General features: G+C 26.8%; 1 protein-coding gene across 1 annotated transcript; it reads left to right on the forward strand.

The window, feature by feature from the left end:
- Positions 1-8,106: 8,106 nt before the first annotated feature.
- On the forward strand, positions 8,107-9,498 carry MRS44_017466 (uncharacterized protein; the record flags this gene model as incomplete). The annotated part of the gene is made up of 1 exon (XM_065617827.1): positions 8,107-9,498. The coding sequence occupies one exon, from the start codon at positions 8,107-8,109 to the stop codon at positions 9,496-9,498; it is 1,392 nt and encodes a 463-aa protein (XP_065473899.1).
- Between the last annotated feature and the right edge of the window lie 9,120 nt (positions 9,499-18,618).

Below are 18,618 nucleotides of genomic sequence, written 5' to 3' on the forward strand. Positions count from 1 at the left end.
CCTTGCTAAGGGAACTACAGCAATAATGCATGAGAATGCCTTATTGAGGGCTGAAGTCCAAGACCTTCGGCAAGCAAATGAGATACTAAGCCGGCGCCGGAGGGCAAAAAGAACCCGACTACAGAGAAGAGGGGTGATGACAGTAGAGGAGGGAAGGCAAGCAATTAATCAGATGGATGGTGATACGCAGGTAGTAGCGGAATCGTCGAGAAGTGGTGGTCAAGGAAGGTCGGCGCGACCGGGGGTTCGGCGCTGTAGTGTATGCGGAAAGACCGGCCATAATGCCAGGACTTGTCAAGTAGTGATTGAGACTTCTGGCGAAGAGTATAGTGATTAGTTTTAATTAATCAATTAGTTTGTTGTGTTTTTACTGCGGTTTTTAACTTGAGGGTATAAGAAAAGTGCGGCGCATACTTAGATGCGGCGCATGCTTATCATATACGTTATATATAATATATATAATAAATAAGTATTATAATTATATAAGTATTATAAAAATCCTAACTTTAGAGATAAAAATTAAAAGAAAAATATTATAAATTGTTTAATTAATTAAAATTATTTATTATATTTTTCCCTAAATATCTTAATTATTACTTAATAAGTCTTTATATTATATTTAAGCTTATTATAAATATTATAATACTAAATATTAAGTCTAATTAACTTTCCTTAATTATTATTTCTTAATAATTTAGCTATTACTTATATATTTATATCTATTTAATTAATTATTTAATTTCTTTCTTTTATTATTATTACCTCTCTTTTTTATAATTTAATCCTTTTTGCCCTTTAATGCTAGCTTAATATCTTATTTACCTCTTAAAGATCTCTAACCTTAGCTATTAATAAGGTAACCTAATATATAATAGCTTTTATTCTCTTTATAAGAAATTATAGAGCCTCTAAGATTAACTCTAGCGAGCTATTTTAATGCCTTTTAATTTATTTTTTAAGGTATTTAAACTAAGATTTAGCCTTTATTATAATCTTTAAAATCCTTAAAGTCTAAAGGGTTAATAATTTAATTATCTCTTTAATTAATATTAGTATTTATAGCTAAATATTAAGCTTTAAGATTATAATTTCTAAGTTAAGAAAAATAAACTTAGTTTCTTTAAAAGTCTTTTTAATATTTCTTTTTATTATAATAGCTTTATATATAATATAAAAGGCTAAAAAAAACTTAGTTTTTAAAATATAAGTTATAAAGTATTTAATTAGATATTTTATTTCTTAATTATAAGCCTTTTTTAATATATTAAAATACTTAATATTAAAAGGCTAAAATAAATAAAAGAAATAAAATAATATATAAAGCTAAATAATTTTCTTTTTTTTATAATATCTCTTAAATTTAATAAAATAATAACTTTTATAATTATTAAGAATTAAAAAATAATAATAATTATTTAATTACTTAATTATATATTAATTAAAATACTTTAATTACTTAAGATTAATTTTATTATTAATTTAATTATTTTAAGTTATTATAATAACTTAATTACTTAAAAGGTTATTTTTTTAATATTAATTAATAAAATAATATTAGCTTATATTAATAATAAATAACTATATTACTTAGCCTTTTATATTAATTACTTAAATAATTATAATTTATTTTTAATTTCTAAGTTATATTAATTTTAGCTTTAAATACCTTTTTAAACTTATAATAATTATTTTATTTATAATTATATTTATAAAAAAGCTAGTTTTATTAAAGTTATAGATATTATTTAATTAAATAATATATTTTATAATTATATTTATTATAAGCTAAAACTAATTATAAATAATAATTAAATCTTTATATTTAGCTTTTTAATAATTATATTTATAAAAAAAATATATCTTAAGGTCTAAGTATTACTTAATAAAGTTATAAGCTTAATATATATTAATTAATAACATATTTTAATTAATAAGTAATTAATTAATTATTTCTTTTATATTATATAGTTATAAAAGAAATCTTTATAAATCTAAGTTAAGAATAAAATAAATAAGGATTTATTTCTTTAAATTAAATAGTTAATATAATTTCTAGATAATATTATATTATAATTAAATATTATGCTATTAATAATATAAGATATAATAATAAACCTTATAGATAGTTATAGCTTATTAGATACTTAACTTAGGGTTATTTTATATAACCTAAAGGGCAAGAAGTATCCTAGCCTTATTAAAAGCTTATAATATACTAAGTAATTAAGAAATAATTAATTAAATAAAAAAGATATAAGTTAAGGGATTTTTATAATACTTATATAATTATAATACTTACTTATTATATATATTATTATATATTTAATTAAATAGGTTTAATTAATTAAACCTATAGACCTCTATTTACCGCTGAGTTTTAATCTAGCACTAATACTTTTTAGGTTTATAAAACTCTAATGCTAACTCTAAGAATTAATCCCTCTAAGTAAACTTATAACGCTGATAACCTCTATTTCCTAATATAGTTATGCCTATAGCTATATAGCTAGATCCTAGCTAGCTATAAGACTTCTTTAATCTTTTTATTTAGCCTTATAAAAAGTATTAATATTAATAACGAGGGTTATAAGCTATGCTTTATATTAGTTATTATCTTATAAGTCCTTAAGGAATATAATATCTTTGCTAATAAGTTTTTTTTTTCCTTTAGTTTTTTTTTAAGAGCCTTTAATAAAAAAAGCTCTTTTTTAATAAAGTTAAACCTTTTATTAGTATTATAACTAAGTAAAAAGAGGCTAAGAAAAAAAAAATATTATAATTATAGATTATAAGTTTAACCTATATTAATTAACTAAGCTTTATACTTAACTTAATACTTTAAAGGGCTCTATTTAATACTATTTTTTATAGCTTATTATAAGTATTTTTAGCGCTCTTATAAAGCTTATAGATTGCCTTAGTAAGGTTATCTTAATTATATTAAAAGTTATATTAATAGGTATTAGCTATGCTACTTTAATTATTTAATTAAAGGTCTTTATAGAAAGCTATTATAATCTTATTATTAATATATTATTAATTAATTAGCTAGTTATAGATTAGTTAATTAGTTAGTTATTATTAGTTATAATTAAACCTCCTTTAATAAGGATAATAGAAATATAATCCTTTAAGATTTTAGCCTCTTTAAGTAATTAAGAATTATAAGGATAATTAAAAGGTTAATATTAAAGGGGAGAGCTATTATATAAAGGGGTTAGATTTTAACCTTTTTAATTAATTAAGATATAACCTATTTATTATAAATAAAGCTAGTTTTAATGCATTATTAAAGCTATTAATAATTATATAAATAAACCTTATTAATTTAAGCCTATTAAGACCTTAGGCTTTAGGCATAAAGCCTTTATTATTAAAATTATTAAAATATTAACTAAGATACTTTAATCCCTATTTTAGGTAAAATAAAGTCTAAAAATAATTATTAAATATAGCTATTTTAATTAATATTTATAATATAAATCCTTATATTTTTTAATACTATAAAGGTTAATTAATAAGTAATTATCTTTATTACTAATAAAGGCTAAACTAAGCCTAGGATAATTATAAGTTAATTTTAATATATTTAATCTTTAGCCTAAAGGTTATATATACTTTAATAGAGGTTAATATTAAGGTTAACCCTTTATTATTATTATTAAAGTTATTAATTCTAATATATAATATATTACTTTCTCTTAACCTAATATCCCTATAGGCATAATAGCATAATAATAAGGGCACCTTAAGGAAATTACTAAGTATTTTACGCTCTTATAAGGGCTTAAGGATTTTAAGTATATAAAATATTAAATATAATAAGGTTATTTAATAATATATACTAAGCTTATTAATAATATATTTATAGAGACTAGGCTCTTAAATAAGGATTATTAAGGTATTATTTATATTATTAATTATTAATAATAATATATAAAATAACTAAGATATTTATATTTATTAAATATATTACCTTAGCTAGTATTAATATATTATTAATAAAAATAGAGAAGTCTTAAGGGTTTTAATATTAATTTTAATTTTAGTTATTTATCTTTATAGTATTATCTAATAAAAGATAAAAGTTTCTTTTAATAAAAAAAAGCTTATTTTATATATTAAAAGTATTAAAATAATTTACTTTAAAATTATATTATTTAATAATATAAATAAAGGTATTATATATTATTTATAGCTTAAGGTAAATTAATATATAACTAATAGATATTATATTATATCTTAAGTATTTATATATATAAAAGGCCTTTTAATCTCTTTAATTATATAAATAAATACTCTCTTAATAAATAAGGGAGGGATATCTCTTACTTATATATATAAAAATTAGGCTTATATAATAAATCTTATTTACATAGCTAGCTATGCGCCGATCACGTGGTCTTATTTGCATAGCCGGCTGTGCACGTAACGCTCGCCAATCTAGACGGGATCTCATTTATATATGGCCCCGTACACATACGGCCGGGCCTTAGTCAGCAATAACCCACTATAACTCCTTTCCTCTTAGCGCCCTAAGGGCTCTCTTAACCACGTAAAATACAGCATTTTGCGCCCCTTCTATAGCCTTCTCTATAATATTTACTATAAGTAGGCAATTTCTTCTCTAATAGCTCTTGTAGCTGCCGGCTAGGGGGCTCTTGCGGCTGGCTAGGGGGCTCTTGCGGCTCTTGTAGCTGCCGGCTAGGAGGCTCTCGGGACTCTCGGGGCCCGTGGTTATGGTGGGAAAATCGGGCTTTAGTGCGTTATTAGAGATACCATAGCTCGTATGAGTTTTCTTTAGCAAGGATTGAAAATTAGTAGCCTTGCCGCTAGCGATTATAAGCATAGAGGATAGTAGGCCATTTAGAGCCTCCCCAATGCATACGTGAGCGTTAAATAATCTATTTATATCCGCTAATTATTGCGTAAATTATAAGATTAAGCTTAAGCTCTTCTTGTGAGGGATAATATTGAAAAGGCGGGAGGTCCTCTATGATGTTATAGGTGCTAAGTTATAGGGCCCTTAGGGCGCTGAGAGGAAAGGAGTTATAGTGGGTTATTGCTGACTAAGGCCCGGCCGTATGGGGTCCTCATACATGTACGACCGGCCGTACAAATAAGATCACGTGATATATCATACGGCCGGTCATATAAATAAGATCCATTATATAAGAGGCATATATGGCCATATTGCAAGGGGGCCACACACCGTATTTTAGCCCTTATATAAGACGATTAATAGCTTCTATAGTATTAATTCTAGTTGCCTTAGCTTTTCCCTGCTACAATAGTTGCAATTAATGACTCTCATGGCTTCCCTGATAATGCTCTTCCTCCTAAAGCATAATTTAGCTCACGCGAGGAGCTAACCGCAGCAATCAACGCTTAGGCAGCGCCACGAGGCTATGCCTTTATCTCCCAGAGGTCTTTAAAGACTGCGAATGGGAGACTTTACGTTACCTTCATATGTGATCATATAAGAACCCCTCTAGCTAGTGGGAAATAGTTACGGAATACCGCATCACGCCGTATAGGATACCTCTTCTTTATCACGGCAAAAGAGAGCCTATATAGGACTTAATGGTATTTATAGCATCGCCCTAATCCTCGCTTTTATCGTCATAATTATAGCCTAAGCTCTACCCTAGTGGTATATCTAGTATATCGCTAACTATTATAGTTAGATAAATTAATAGTCCGCTAAATAGCTATCTCTAGCGTTAAGCTAAGCGAGATTAGGTTATATTTATATATAACCTCTAATATACTCGCTATATAGTAAAATATCTATAACTCTATTGCGTAGAGTAAGTAAGAGCTTACTCGGGGTTAAAGTAGTATATATGCCCTTGCTAAGTAGCTCGATGGCGATAGCTTTTAGAATAAAATCCGGCTTAATAAGAGTAGCAAGGTTATAGTAATATTATTTATATACCTATAGTTATTAGGATACCTTAAACTATACCCTAAGGTGCTTCTCTTAGACTATATATATAAGACTAATAAGTATAAGATACCTCTTTTTAATATAATTAGTATTAATGCTTATTAATAATCCTTTTATATTATATTTACCTTCCTTAGCGGTAAAGAAAAAAATAACTTTACCTAGGTCCTTAAATAGTTACGATATATATATTAGCTTTATAGAGTAGCTCTCTCTTTTATAATACTTATAGATTACTACCTTATTTATATAAATACTATTTCCTCTTTTTTTTACTTTCCTAAGTTAGCCTTAATCTTATATCTATAGTATATTAATAAGGCTATCTTAATATATTATTAGCTTATCTTTACTCGAGATAAAAGTAATACTTAATAGTAAGAAGAATAAAAGGATTTCTATAATATATAGTATAAGATTATTAATTTAGCCACTAAGGATATCTATAATAAGAGGCTTAAAAAGTAAAAGAAGTATTATCTTCCCTTATATATTAAAGAGATAAGCTATATTATAGAGACCTAGCTAGACCCTCATAAGGAGAGGTTTATTAAGGCCTAGGTTTACTAATACCTTTACTTAGGGCAATTTATTATATTATAGGCCGAGGGCATTTATTAACTTATTAAGAGCTATATAAAACATAATAAGATTAATCTCTTTAATGCCTAGAGGATTATTAAGCTTATTTTATTAAATTAGCTTTTTAAACTTTAGGCTAATTAGGCTAAGTAGGAGATTATTATACCTCTTAATATCTCTAGGGTATTATTTAGTAATAAGTTAGGGGAGAAGGGTACTAAGCCGTTTTAGGCTATTAGGCAATTTCCTATATATAGAAAAGGGTCAAAGGCTAAAATACCTCTAACTATTATTATTATCTTCGTGATAATTAATAAGAAATAAGTAGCTTTTAGGCTCTTTCTCTAGCTAGATTTTTATTGCTATTAATTAATTATTTGCCCTTATTATTTTATATTATATTTACCTTACTAAGAAGTATATAAGATCTCTCTTTAAAAATCCCTAAGAAGAGTCATAAAGCATTTAAATCTAGCTATAGTTAGTATATTTTATTTCTCTAATAAATCTAGTGCCCCTATATAAGATATTTAATACTCTTACTTTAATAATAAATAGAATATACTATTAAAGGTAGATCTATTTAATTAGATAAGAGAGTATACTCTTATACTACTAATTAATAAACTATAAATATAATTATTACTATTAGGCTAAATAACGCAAAAACGTTAAGTATTACTATAAGAAAAAAGAAGTAAGCAATTAAGGAGACCCTAAAAGCTACCTAGCTATAAGGGAGACTAACTAAGGATAAATTTTGCTTTCCCTTAACCCCTAAGTATATAAAACTATTTAATTAAATTCCTCTCTAAGCTTCGAGATTAAAATAGACCCTTTTTATACCTCGCAAAAAATAAATACTAAGAGAAAAAAGAATCCGCTAATTATAGATATAAAAAAAGAGATATTACTAACCTATAGCTTTTATAAGAGATATCTTTTCTTAATAAGACTAAGGGTTTAGTCTTATTTAAGCTACTAAAAGGAGGTCTAATAAAGTAATAATAAAAGATTTTAGCTATTAAAATGCTTATCTAGATAGTTATAAAAAGCGAGACTCTTATTGCCTTTATCCTAATCCTTATAATATTTAAGGTAATTCCTATAGTGAGTCCCCTTTATATTCCCTAAGGCATAAATATAAATAATAAAGACCTTAATTACTTAAAATTAATTAATTAGATAATAACTATTATAAATATTATAATAATAGCTTAAAATAATAAAGGACTTAACCTAATACTAAAGAATAAAACTAGTTAAGGCATAGAGGCTAAGAGCGGCAATGAGATTATAGCTAATATAGCCCTTATTAACTTATTTTAAAAGGTCCTAGCTAAAGGATTAATTAGTCCCTTATTTATTATCTTACTTTACCCCTTTCTTCCCTTTAAAAGGAAAGATATAACTAAGTACCTATAAAACTTTAATTAATAAGTAGAGCTTATAAATATCTCTGAGAGAAAAAAGGTAACGTACATGATAAGCTTATGTCCCAGACAAGTATGTGTCCCAAAAATCCCTCAATCTCTCTCTCTTCCATTTGATCAATTGATTCTCAACCACTAAACATGTCTGAATTCAATAGCGAGGGTAATATACTTCTTGCCCTTCAAGCGCTTCAAACTAACCCAAAATTACGCATCCGACGCGCTGCATCAATCTACAATGTCTGCCCTAAAAAGCTAGGTCGCCGCCAGAAAGGCATGCAATCTCGACGCGATTGGATTCCTAAATCACGCAAACTATCTGATCTAGAGGAACAGATCATTATTCAGTTCATCCTCGACCTAGATTCGCGAGGATTTCCCCCGCGACTGCGTGGTGTTGAAGAAATGGCTAACAGATTGCTCGCCGACCGCGACTCGCTACCCGTCGGCAAGCGCTGGGCTTCCAACTTCATCAAGCGGCACCCAGACCTCAAGACGCGTTTTTTTCGGAAATACGACTACCAGAGAGCCAAGTGCGAAGATCCAACCATTATCCGTAACTGGTTTACGCTTGTAGCGAACATAATCGCGAAGTATGGCGTCCGATTAGATGATATCTATAACGTTGACGAGACTGGCTTTATGATGGGCATAATTCAGAGCGGAATGGTTGTCACAGGCACAGATAGGCGTGGAAAGCCAAAATCGGTGCAGCCTGGAAACCGAGAATGGATTACGGTCATCCAGGCGATTAATGCGGATGGCCAAGCGATCCCGCCGTTCATCATCGGTGCGGGCCAATATCACCTCGCCAACTGGTACCGAGAAAGTAACCTCCCGGGCGATTGGGCTATTGCGACGACCCAAAATGGCTGGACCGATAACGAGACCGGGCTCGAGTGGCTAAAGCACTTTGATCGGTGCACAGCTAAGCGATCAAATAGTCGCTATCGTCTTCTAATCCTCGATGGCCACGAAAGTCACCACTCTATCGAATTCGAGAGATATTGCGAGGAGAACAAGATCATCAGGCTTTGTATGCCACCTCATTCGTCTCATCTGCTTCAGCCACTTGACGTCGGGTGCTTTAGCGTGCTTAAGAATGCTTACGGTCGAGAAATAGAGCATCTGATCAGATGCTCTATAACCCACGTTTCAAAGACCGAGTTCTTTCCGGCCTTCCACGCCGCATTTCAGGCCACTATGACGGAAAAAAATATCAAGTCAGCCTTCAGAGGAGCCGGGCTTGTTCCTCTTGACCCGGAAAGTGTGGTCTCGAAGCTTGATGTGCAGCTACGGACTCCAACGCCGGCTGAGGAGGTGGCTGAACCGTCGACCCCTTGGGTCTCAAAGACCCCAAAGACCGTGCTTGAGGCCCAATCTCAGTCTGAATACCTTGAGACACGAGTTAAAAGGCACAAAAGTAGCTCTCCAGAGTCAATTCTAGAAGCTATACGGTCTTCTTCTAAGGGAACAAAGATAGTTATGCATAAGCTTGCCTTACTCGAGGCTAGGGTCAAAGACCTTGAATAGGCGAATGAGATACTAAGCCGGCGCCGGAGGGCAAAAAGGACCTGACTATAGAAAAGAGGCGTGATGACAGTAGAGGAAGGAAGGCAGGCAATTGATCAAATGGATGTTGATGCGCAGGTAGTGGCCGAATCGTCGAGAAGTGGTGGTCAAGGAAGGTCGGCGCGACCGGGAGTTCGGCATTGTGGTGTCTGCGGCAAGCCCGGACATAATGCAAGGACCTGTCAGGTAGTGATTGAGACATCTGGGGAAGAGTATAGTGAGTAGTTTTAATTGATCAAATGGTTTGTGGTGTTTTTATAGCGATTTCTATCATAAAGGGCAAAGATTTTTGGGACATATACTTATCTGGGACATAAGCTTATCATGTACGTTAAGACTTTTTAAGTTATATACTAATCCTAAGGTTAAAAGAGAGGTCTAATAAGCTATAAAAGAATTTAACTAGGAAGAAGCCTAAGAGAAATTAAAAGAGTCCTTTATAAATAAGGATTTTAATTAATTAGAAATAATTAAAAAGAAACTTAAGATGCTTAATAAAGTGCGATTAAAGGCTAATTTCTATACTATTATTAAGTAATTAAATAAGTATTAATATCTTTTTAAGTAAATTAATAAAAAATAAAGAGACTCCTAGAGTTAATCCTAAGCTATTTATAAAGCACTACCTAAGGAAATTATTAAGGGTATTTATAAAAAGTATAATAAAAGTATTAAAGAGGTTATTATTATAAATTATAATAATCTTACTTAAATAATTAGATAATACTATAAAAATAAGATTAAAATTTAAAAGATTTATTACCCTAGAACTAAGAATAATACTTATAAGATTACTTAGGCCTTAACCCCCCTAAGAAGCTCTAGTCCCTCTATAAAGACTACTAAGACCCCTAAGATCCTTAAGAAGGAGCCTAATAAAGCAGCTAATTTAAGGATTAATAACCTTACCGCATAGCTTACCTAGCTCTTAATTAATCTAGCAAAGAGATAAGAGACCTAGTTATAACTTATATAAATTATCTAGAGGGAAAATAATAGGTAAGTAGCTATAGGGATAGCTTAACCCTTTAAAATAAATATTATATTATTTAATTAACTTAGAGATTATAAGAATTTCTATATAAATATAGCCTATAGGTCTAGGTAAGGTAATTACTAGAGTTACCTAATATACTAGTACTATATAAGAAGAAACCATTTCCCTAATACTTATATTAACCTAGCTTATAATAAGAGTAATAATATTATAAGTTATAACCCCTAAGGCAAAGTAGCCCTACTTAAAAGAGGCGATATAATATTACTACTAAATCTTATATACTAATTTAAAAGATTTAGAGTTTAAAAACTTATCTATAACTAGCTAATATACTTCCCGTAATTAGATTTATACCTACTAGCTAGGTAACTTAAGTAATATAATAAGGCCGGGCTTAGGCTTATATTAACTTAGCCTAAGAATAATATTATTAATAATTTTATCTAGAAGAACCTTAAGGCCTTAGACCTCTATTAACTAAAGTATAAGTCCCTAGAAGGATTTAATTATTTACCTAAGGAAGTTATATAAGGGGACTAAGATATTTTAGATAATTAAAACCTATTACCTAGGACCTCTATTAATATAATCTTAGTTAATAAGGATTTTATATTATTTAATTAAATAAAAGCGCCTTAAATACTTATTATTATAATTATTATTATTAATATTAATATAAAGAAGAGGGTTTATATAAAAGATATTACTAAGAAATAAAAAGCTACTTAGCTAATTAAGAAGTTAACCCTAATAGAGAAGATACCTATTACTAGCAAGGAAAAGAGCTAAAGGTTTTAGATACTAGAGGAAAAATAGGTATTAATTATCTAAGAGCTAAGAGATAAATATTAAATAAAGAAGATTTTAATTTTAACTAATAAGTTATTTATATTACTGCCTTAGCTAAGTAAAGAGGTAATAAAAGATTACTAAGATATTACTAATAGTATAAAGTAGATTACCTATATTAAACCTATGCTATATATTACTAGAGAAGAGCAAGGATTATCTAATTAAAAGCCCTATAGCACTAATATGGTTTAAGTTAGCGAATAGGACTAAGAGAAGGCCTACTAGGTAATAATTAATAAAAGAGCTAATATAAATATAATCCTTATTAATAAAGAAACTATAACTAATTAAACTAATAATAATATAAAGGACCTTTAGCCTAGTAATTATATTATTATAATTAATATAGGCACTTTAGATAAAGAGATAAGAACTATAGAAATCCGCTAAGATAGGGCTAAAGCCGCAAAAAAGGCTATATCTACTATAAAGGAGGGAGAATTAATTAATTAGAAGGTTAATAATATTAAACTAATAATTAAGAACTAAGGGAAGGCAATTACTTAGTCCTAGGAGCTACCTTATATTCTTATATAATATAATAACCTAGAAGGCAAGGTTATTAAGGCTATAGTAAATATAAGTTCTAAGGGAAATATTATCTTATAAGAACTTATAAAAGCCTATAGCCTTAAGATTACCTTAGTCTATGCCTTAATTATATCTTTCTCCTAGGACTAAATTACTATGCTAGGTTAAACTATTATTTAATTATACCTTAGTAATATATAGATCTAATAGAGGATATATATAGCGCCCTCTAAGGGAATCTTAATTCCCTTTATCCTTAGTATATTATTTATCTACTTAGTAAGAGTATTATTTAATTATTTAATAAGAGATAGTTTTATACTTTTTTAGTGCTAATTAGGCAATACCTATATTATTACTTTAGTAATTAAATCTATTAAATAAGAGGCCTTAACCTATAGCATAAATAATAATATATTATTAAAATAAATATTAACCTTCTTTTTAAACCTAAGGTTAATTAAGAGAGTAATTTAAAACTAGATAATATCTTAATATTATTATAGTAATTAAGTTAAAAGTTAGGGGAAGAAATAATAAGTATTATTAAAGTAAAGATAATTAGGTAATATTATATAGCCCTAGAAAATATAAATTAATTAATTAAAAAATAGGTAAAGAAGAAATATAAAATATAAAAAGATAAAAACTTACTTAATAGCAATAAATTAGAAGAAATATTAATTAATACCCTTTATAAAAAGAAAAGAATTAAGATCTACCCATGGGATAATATCTTATTAAATAGGTTTACCTTAGAAGGTAACCCTAAGTAAAAAGTAAAGAAATAAGAGAAAGTAAAAGAGAAGCTATAAAAAGATTTAAAATACTATAACTAAATTATATTAAAATTCTTAGAAATTAAGTAAGGGACCTAAATCTATAAAGAATAACTCTAAGGACTAATTAATTAAGTAAATAATACCTTTACTTAAGAAAAACTTAATATATTCCTCGAGATTATATATAATAGAGAGGTAATACTAGCATAAGAATTCTTAGAATATAAAAAACTTAACTCGCTAATAATACCTCTATAGGTTATTAAGGTAATTAAATATAAGGCCTAGTAGGCAAAAAGTATACCTATTCCTAAAGGATATAAAAAAGAAGTTATTAAACTCTTAAGAACCTAAATAAAGAGAGGAATCCTCGAAGAAGGTTATAGCCCTTATAAGAACTTATTTTTCCTCGTTTAGAAAAAAGATAATTAATTTTAATTAATTAATTTAGTAATATTAATAAATAAATATATAATCCGAGATAGCCTTATCCCCCTTAGCTATAATAAGTTCTCCGCGGACTTTATAATATATAAGATATTATTACTTTTAGACTTCTTCTTAAGATATAACTAAATAAAGCTTATAAAAATTAATAGGGATTTAATAAGTTTTATAATATTAATTAGGTTACTAAGGATATATATATTGCTATAAAGAGCTATAAATTCTATTGCCTAGTTTACCTAGAATATTCTCTAGATCTTAAGAGACTTAATCCTAGATATATATTAATTATTCTTAGATAATATCTATATTAGAGGACCTATAATAGACTATAATAGGGAGGAGATAGTCCTAGGGATATATTATTTTATCTTAGAGCACTTAATTAACCTTAATAAGGTATTAATAAATATTAAGCTATTAAGATATATAGTTATAGGCTAGAAGTCTTAATTTTATAGAAAGATAGTAATAATAATTAGATATCTTTATAGGACTTATAAGAAGAAGCTAGAAGAGAAAAAAGTTATAAAGATTTTAGAGTAAGAAGTTTATTTTAATATTAAGGAGGTAAAGTCTTTTCTTAATATTATAAGATATTATTATTAATAGATTAAATAATTTGCATAGATTATAAAGGCCTTAATAGACCTATTAAAGAAAGATACTAAGTTTATCTAGGGACTAGATTAAAAGGAGGCTATAGAGATATTAAAGAAAAAGGTTATAGCTTTATTAATCCTTATTACTCTTAATTACTTAGAAGAGGCTAGGGAAGTAATTTTAATAATTAATATAAGCCTCTTAGGCTAGGGGTATATTTTAATATAAGTAATTAATAAGAAATAAAAACTAATTTAGTTTAAATCTAAACTATAAAACCTAGCTAAATCTAAGTATAATATAATAAAAAGAAAATATAAAGTAGTCCTCTATGCCTTTCGCCGCCTTAGGGGCATAATCTATAGTATTCTCTTTATCCTTAAGATTAATTTATAAGTATTAGTCTATTAAATTAACGGCAAGGTAAATAATATACCTAGATCCCTCGTCTTAAGATAGATTAGCTACTTTCTTCTCTTTAACTTTACTATTAGGCATATACCTAGAAAGAAAAACTATATAGCTAATAAATTATTATAAAAGCATATAAGACTATCTAATTAATTAGATATATAAATTAAAGGGGATATTAAAGACTTTATAAATCTCTACCTTAATATAGTTTATATTAATAATAAACCTAATATCCTTAATAAGGTTTACTCTTAGGAGCATAAGAATATCGCTAAATACCTATATACCTTTTAAAAGCCTAAAGGACTAAATTACTTATAATAATAATAATTTAAAAAAAAAGCGCTTTCTTTCTTTATTTAAGGGCAATACTTTTAAAAGCAACTAAAAAGAAATTATAATATACCCTTATTTATAATAGATAATTATAAGATATAAAAGAAGCTAATTAAATTATACTATTTTAATAGTAGTTATAAGGGTAAGGAAGTTACCTATAACCTTATAAAATAGAGATACTTCTAGAATAATATATAAAACTAAATCTCTAAAGTAGTATAGTATTATCTTACCTATTAAGCCTATACTCCTTAGAGGCCATTAAAGCGCATCTAATATATATAACTATTTAATCTAATAATTAAGGTCTATTTTAATTATTAATATATACTAATAGACTAAGGGTTTAAGTATCTTATAGAAGTAAGGTATAATATAATAAGATAAGTAAAAGTAATTCCTTTAAAAAAGATTATAGCTAATATACTAAGGCGCTTTATAATTAACCTTATTTACTAATTTAATATAATTTCTATAGTAATTATAAATAATAAACTTAAATTTAAGAAGGAATTCTTATCTCTACTTAAGGAATTAGGGGTACTATATATTATAATATCTCTATATAACCCTAAAGCTAATAATATTAATAAAAGGGGATATTACTTAATTTCTATAGTACTAAGGAAGATAAAAAAAGAAAAGAAACTAAGGTAATATAATAACCTAGAAAGAGCCTTATTCGCGAATAAAATAGCCGCGAAAGCGCTATATAGGCACTCTCCCTTTTACTTTATCTATAGATAAGAGCTAATATACCCCCTTAAGGTTAAAATTCTAACTTAGCGATTAATTAATTAAGATAAAGTATTAATAACTAAAGACCTTATCCTAGTAAGAGTTAAGGTCTTTAAAAGGAAAAATATAGATATAATAATAATATAAGAGAAAATTAAAGTATTTAAAGTAAAAGTAATAAGAAGGTAAAACGAGAAGAATATCTATAGATTAAAAAAGATCCCTTTAAAGGTTAGAGACTTAGTATTAAGGTTTAATATGCTATAATTAAATAATATATCTATAAGTATAAAAATAGCATATAAGTAATATAGCCCTTTTTATATCTTTAAATACTATAAAAAGGTAAATTATTATAAGCTTAAAACGCTTAATAGCTATAAAATTATAAAATTAGTTTATAGGGATTACTTAAAGAAATTTATAAAAAATAGAAATAGCTAATAGGAAGGAAAATTAAATAAAGAGGAAGTACTTAAGAAGTTAAGAATAAAAAATAGAGCTCTTAAGAATAAGGAAGAGTAAGAGAGTATATAAGTTATAAGGAGTATAAAGGTAATAATTAATTAAATAATTAATTAAGAAAGTAATAAGGAAAATAAAGAGAAAGATAATAAGAAGGAAGATCTTAGTAAGAAAAGCGAGATATTATATTTAAAAAGAAAAACTCTAATATATATAGAAGTATAGCTCCTTAGCTTAATTACTAAGTAAGCTACTTAATATAAAAGCTTCTAAGCGTAATAGGATAAAAAAGTAGTATTAGAAACCTATAAAGAGCCTTAGGTTTCTAGTAAGAGAGGAAAAAATAGAGGAAAGTTTTCTAGGTTATAATATAACCACCGCAATTTTTAATAAATATAGGTACTTATTTTATAAGAGATATAGGGATTATTTAATTAGATACTAAGGACCTTACCTAAGACGCCTAGGATATTATCTAAGATAAGTAAGATATAATAAAGGATAGCCGCGATATTATTTATAATAATTTTAATACCTTACTAAGAAATTACTAATTAGCGAAAATATAAGAGACCTATAGTTATAGAAAAATTAGATAGAGAAGATATAATAAGATATAAGAAAATTAATAATAAATAAAAAATAAATAATTAATTAAAAGTAATTATAGATATAAAATTAGACCTTATTATTAGTTAGGTAAAAATAATAAGAATACTTTATTATATATAAATTTATTACTTAACTAGAGAGACTTAAAACTTAATCCCTCCTAGAACTTATTTAAATTAGCCTTCTTATTAAGAGTAAGCTTATATATCTCTTAAAAGAGCTTATAGTCCTACTCTTAATTACTATTTATAGAAGGGTATAAATAAGAAATATAAGGATAAGCCACTAGGTTTAATTAATTAATTCTAACCTCACTTAGTAAATTCTTTAAGGTATTCTTCCCCTATAGAGGCTAATCTAAAAGACCCTTATTAGTAAACTTTAGCTAATACCCTAGTAAAAACTCCTACTTATAAGGCTTCTAATATTAAATATAATTAATATATTTCTTACCTATAAAACCCTTAATTAAGATATAAGATAAAAAGGGATAAAAAATATATTTCTTATTTTAGCTAATATTAATTAAATAAGACTAATAGTAATATTAATAGAAAATAAAATTATAAAAACCTAGAAAGGTAATCCTAAGGGCTTTTTAATATTCTAGGTAAGTAATTAATTACTTAAAGAATTACCTATAAGGGTAAGTAAAGTTAGCGGGGATATAAATAGTCTAGAGAGAATAACTTAGGATTAGCGAAATAAGCTCTCTTATAACCGCATTAGGAGCGCCATAGCACTTAAAAAAGCGCTTTATAATAGCCTTTAAGTTCTCCCTATTAGAGTTATTAAAAGCGAGCTTAATATATAATAGGAAGCTATCTTAATTAAGGGCAAAGTAAGAGTAAATCTAGACCTTAAGGCACTTATAGATTTATTTAATTATTTAATTAAAGAGAGACTTAAAGGTAGAAAAGATATAAGAATAAGCCTTAGGAAGGTTAATAATCTAGGTATTTATAGGAGTTACCTTAAACCCGCCGCGGTTATTTTACTAAGAAGAAATACCCTTTTAGAAGTTAGTATAAGAAATCTAAGAATAGGTAATAGCTTAGATATTAAGGAGGATATTTTATTACTTATTAGCGAGAATCTTAAGGGGAGTCTATATAGATATAGTAAATTAATTAATTAAAAAGCATAGAAAAGAGAGGTAAGGTTAAAAGAGAGAGAATAAGAAAATAAGGAGTATATAAAAGTTATATATATATAAAGTAAAAATATATAAAAAGGGAAAAATAGCATATTTAAATAACCTCTATGCGAGAGGTTATAATTTATAGTTATTCCTCGCATATATTAAAGAAGCTAATTAGCTTCTTAAGAGAGGAATAATAGACTTATCTTTTTTTATACTCTATATATAAACTAACTCTTTATTTATTTCCCTTAAGATATAAAGATATAAAGCCTTATTATCTATAATTACCTATACTGATTATTTAATTAAAATATAAAGCCTCCTTTCTACTTATTTATAAAGTATATATCTTTTTTCCTTAAGAAGATAAAAGCCTTTATCTAATAATAGCCTAATTAATATAAACTAATAATTACTTCTAAAACTAACCTTCTCTTTTTATGAGTTAATAAATATAAAAAGTAATTAATCCCTTTTTATTTAATTAAGTAAAATAATATAGCATTATAGCTATATACTATAAATATTAAATACTAAGTAATAAGAGACTTTTAAATAATAATAACCTTATACCTTTAAGTATATCTTAAACCCTTAAGATACCTCTACTTATATAACTAATTATTTTCTTTACCTTTATTAATTATATATAGTTTATAAAAAAAAGAAAAATAGCCTACTTAATAGCCTAAGTTAATTACTTTAAAGGAATAAGAAATTTCCTTAAGAAGTATAAAGACTTCTTAGATATAATTAAGGAGCTATATAATTCTAAATAGCTATCTTTCTTTTAGCCGCGGGATAAATAAGACTATTAGGACCTAGTAACCTTTAAATACCTTAATACTTTAGATAATAACCTTTTAATTAAATTAAAGCTTAAAAAGGATAGGCTCTAGAGGTATTACTTTAATAACCCTACCTATAAAGTAATATAGGCAAAGTATATATAATGCCTCTAGTATATATACTAGGACCTAGAGAAAGATAATATAATACTCCTTAATAACTTAATCTTAGCTATACTATAGATACTTAGAAATAAGCTTAAGAAAGTTATAATTATTACTTGCTTTAAAATTAAGATTAAGGGGAAGATACTAAAGCATAACTCTAACTAAGAGTAGCCTATATTATTTCTCCTTAATAACTAT

This window comes from Fusarium solani (assembly GCF_023522795.1).
Source record: "Fusarium solani strain SB1 chromosome Unknown bctg00000013, whole genome shotgun sequence".
In the NCBI taxonomy this organism is placed as follows: Eukaryota; Fungi; Ascomycota; class Sordariomycetes; order Hypocreales; family Nectriaceae; genus Fusarium; species Fusarium solani.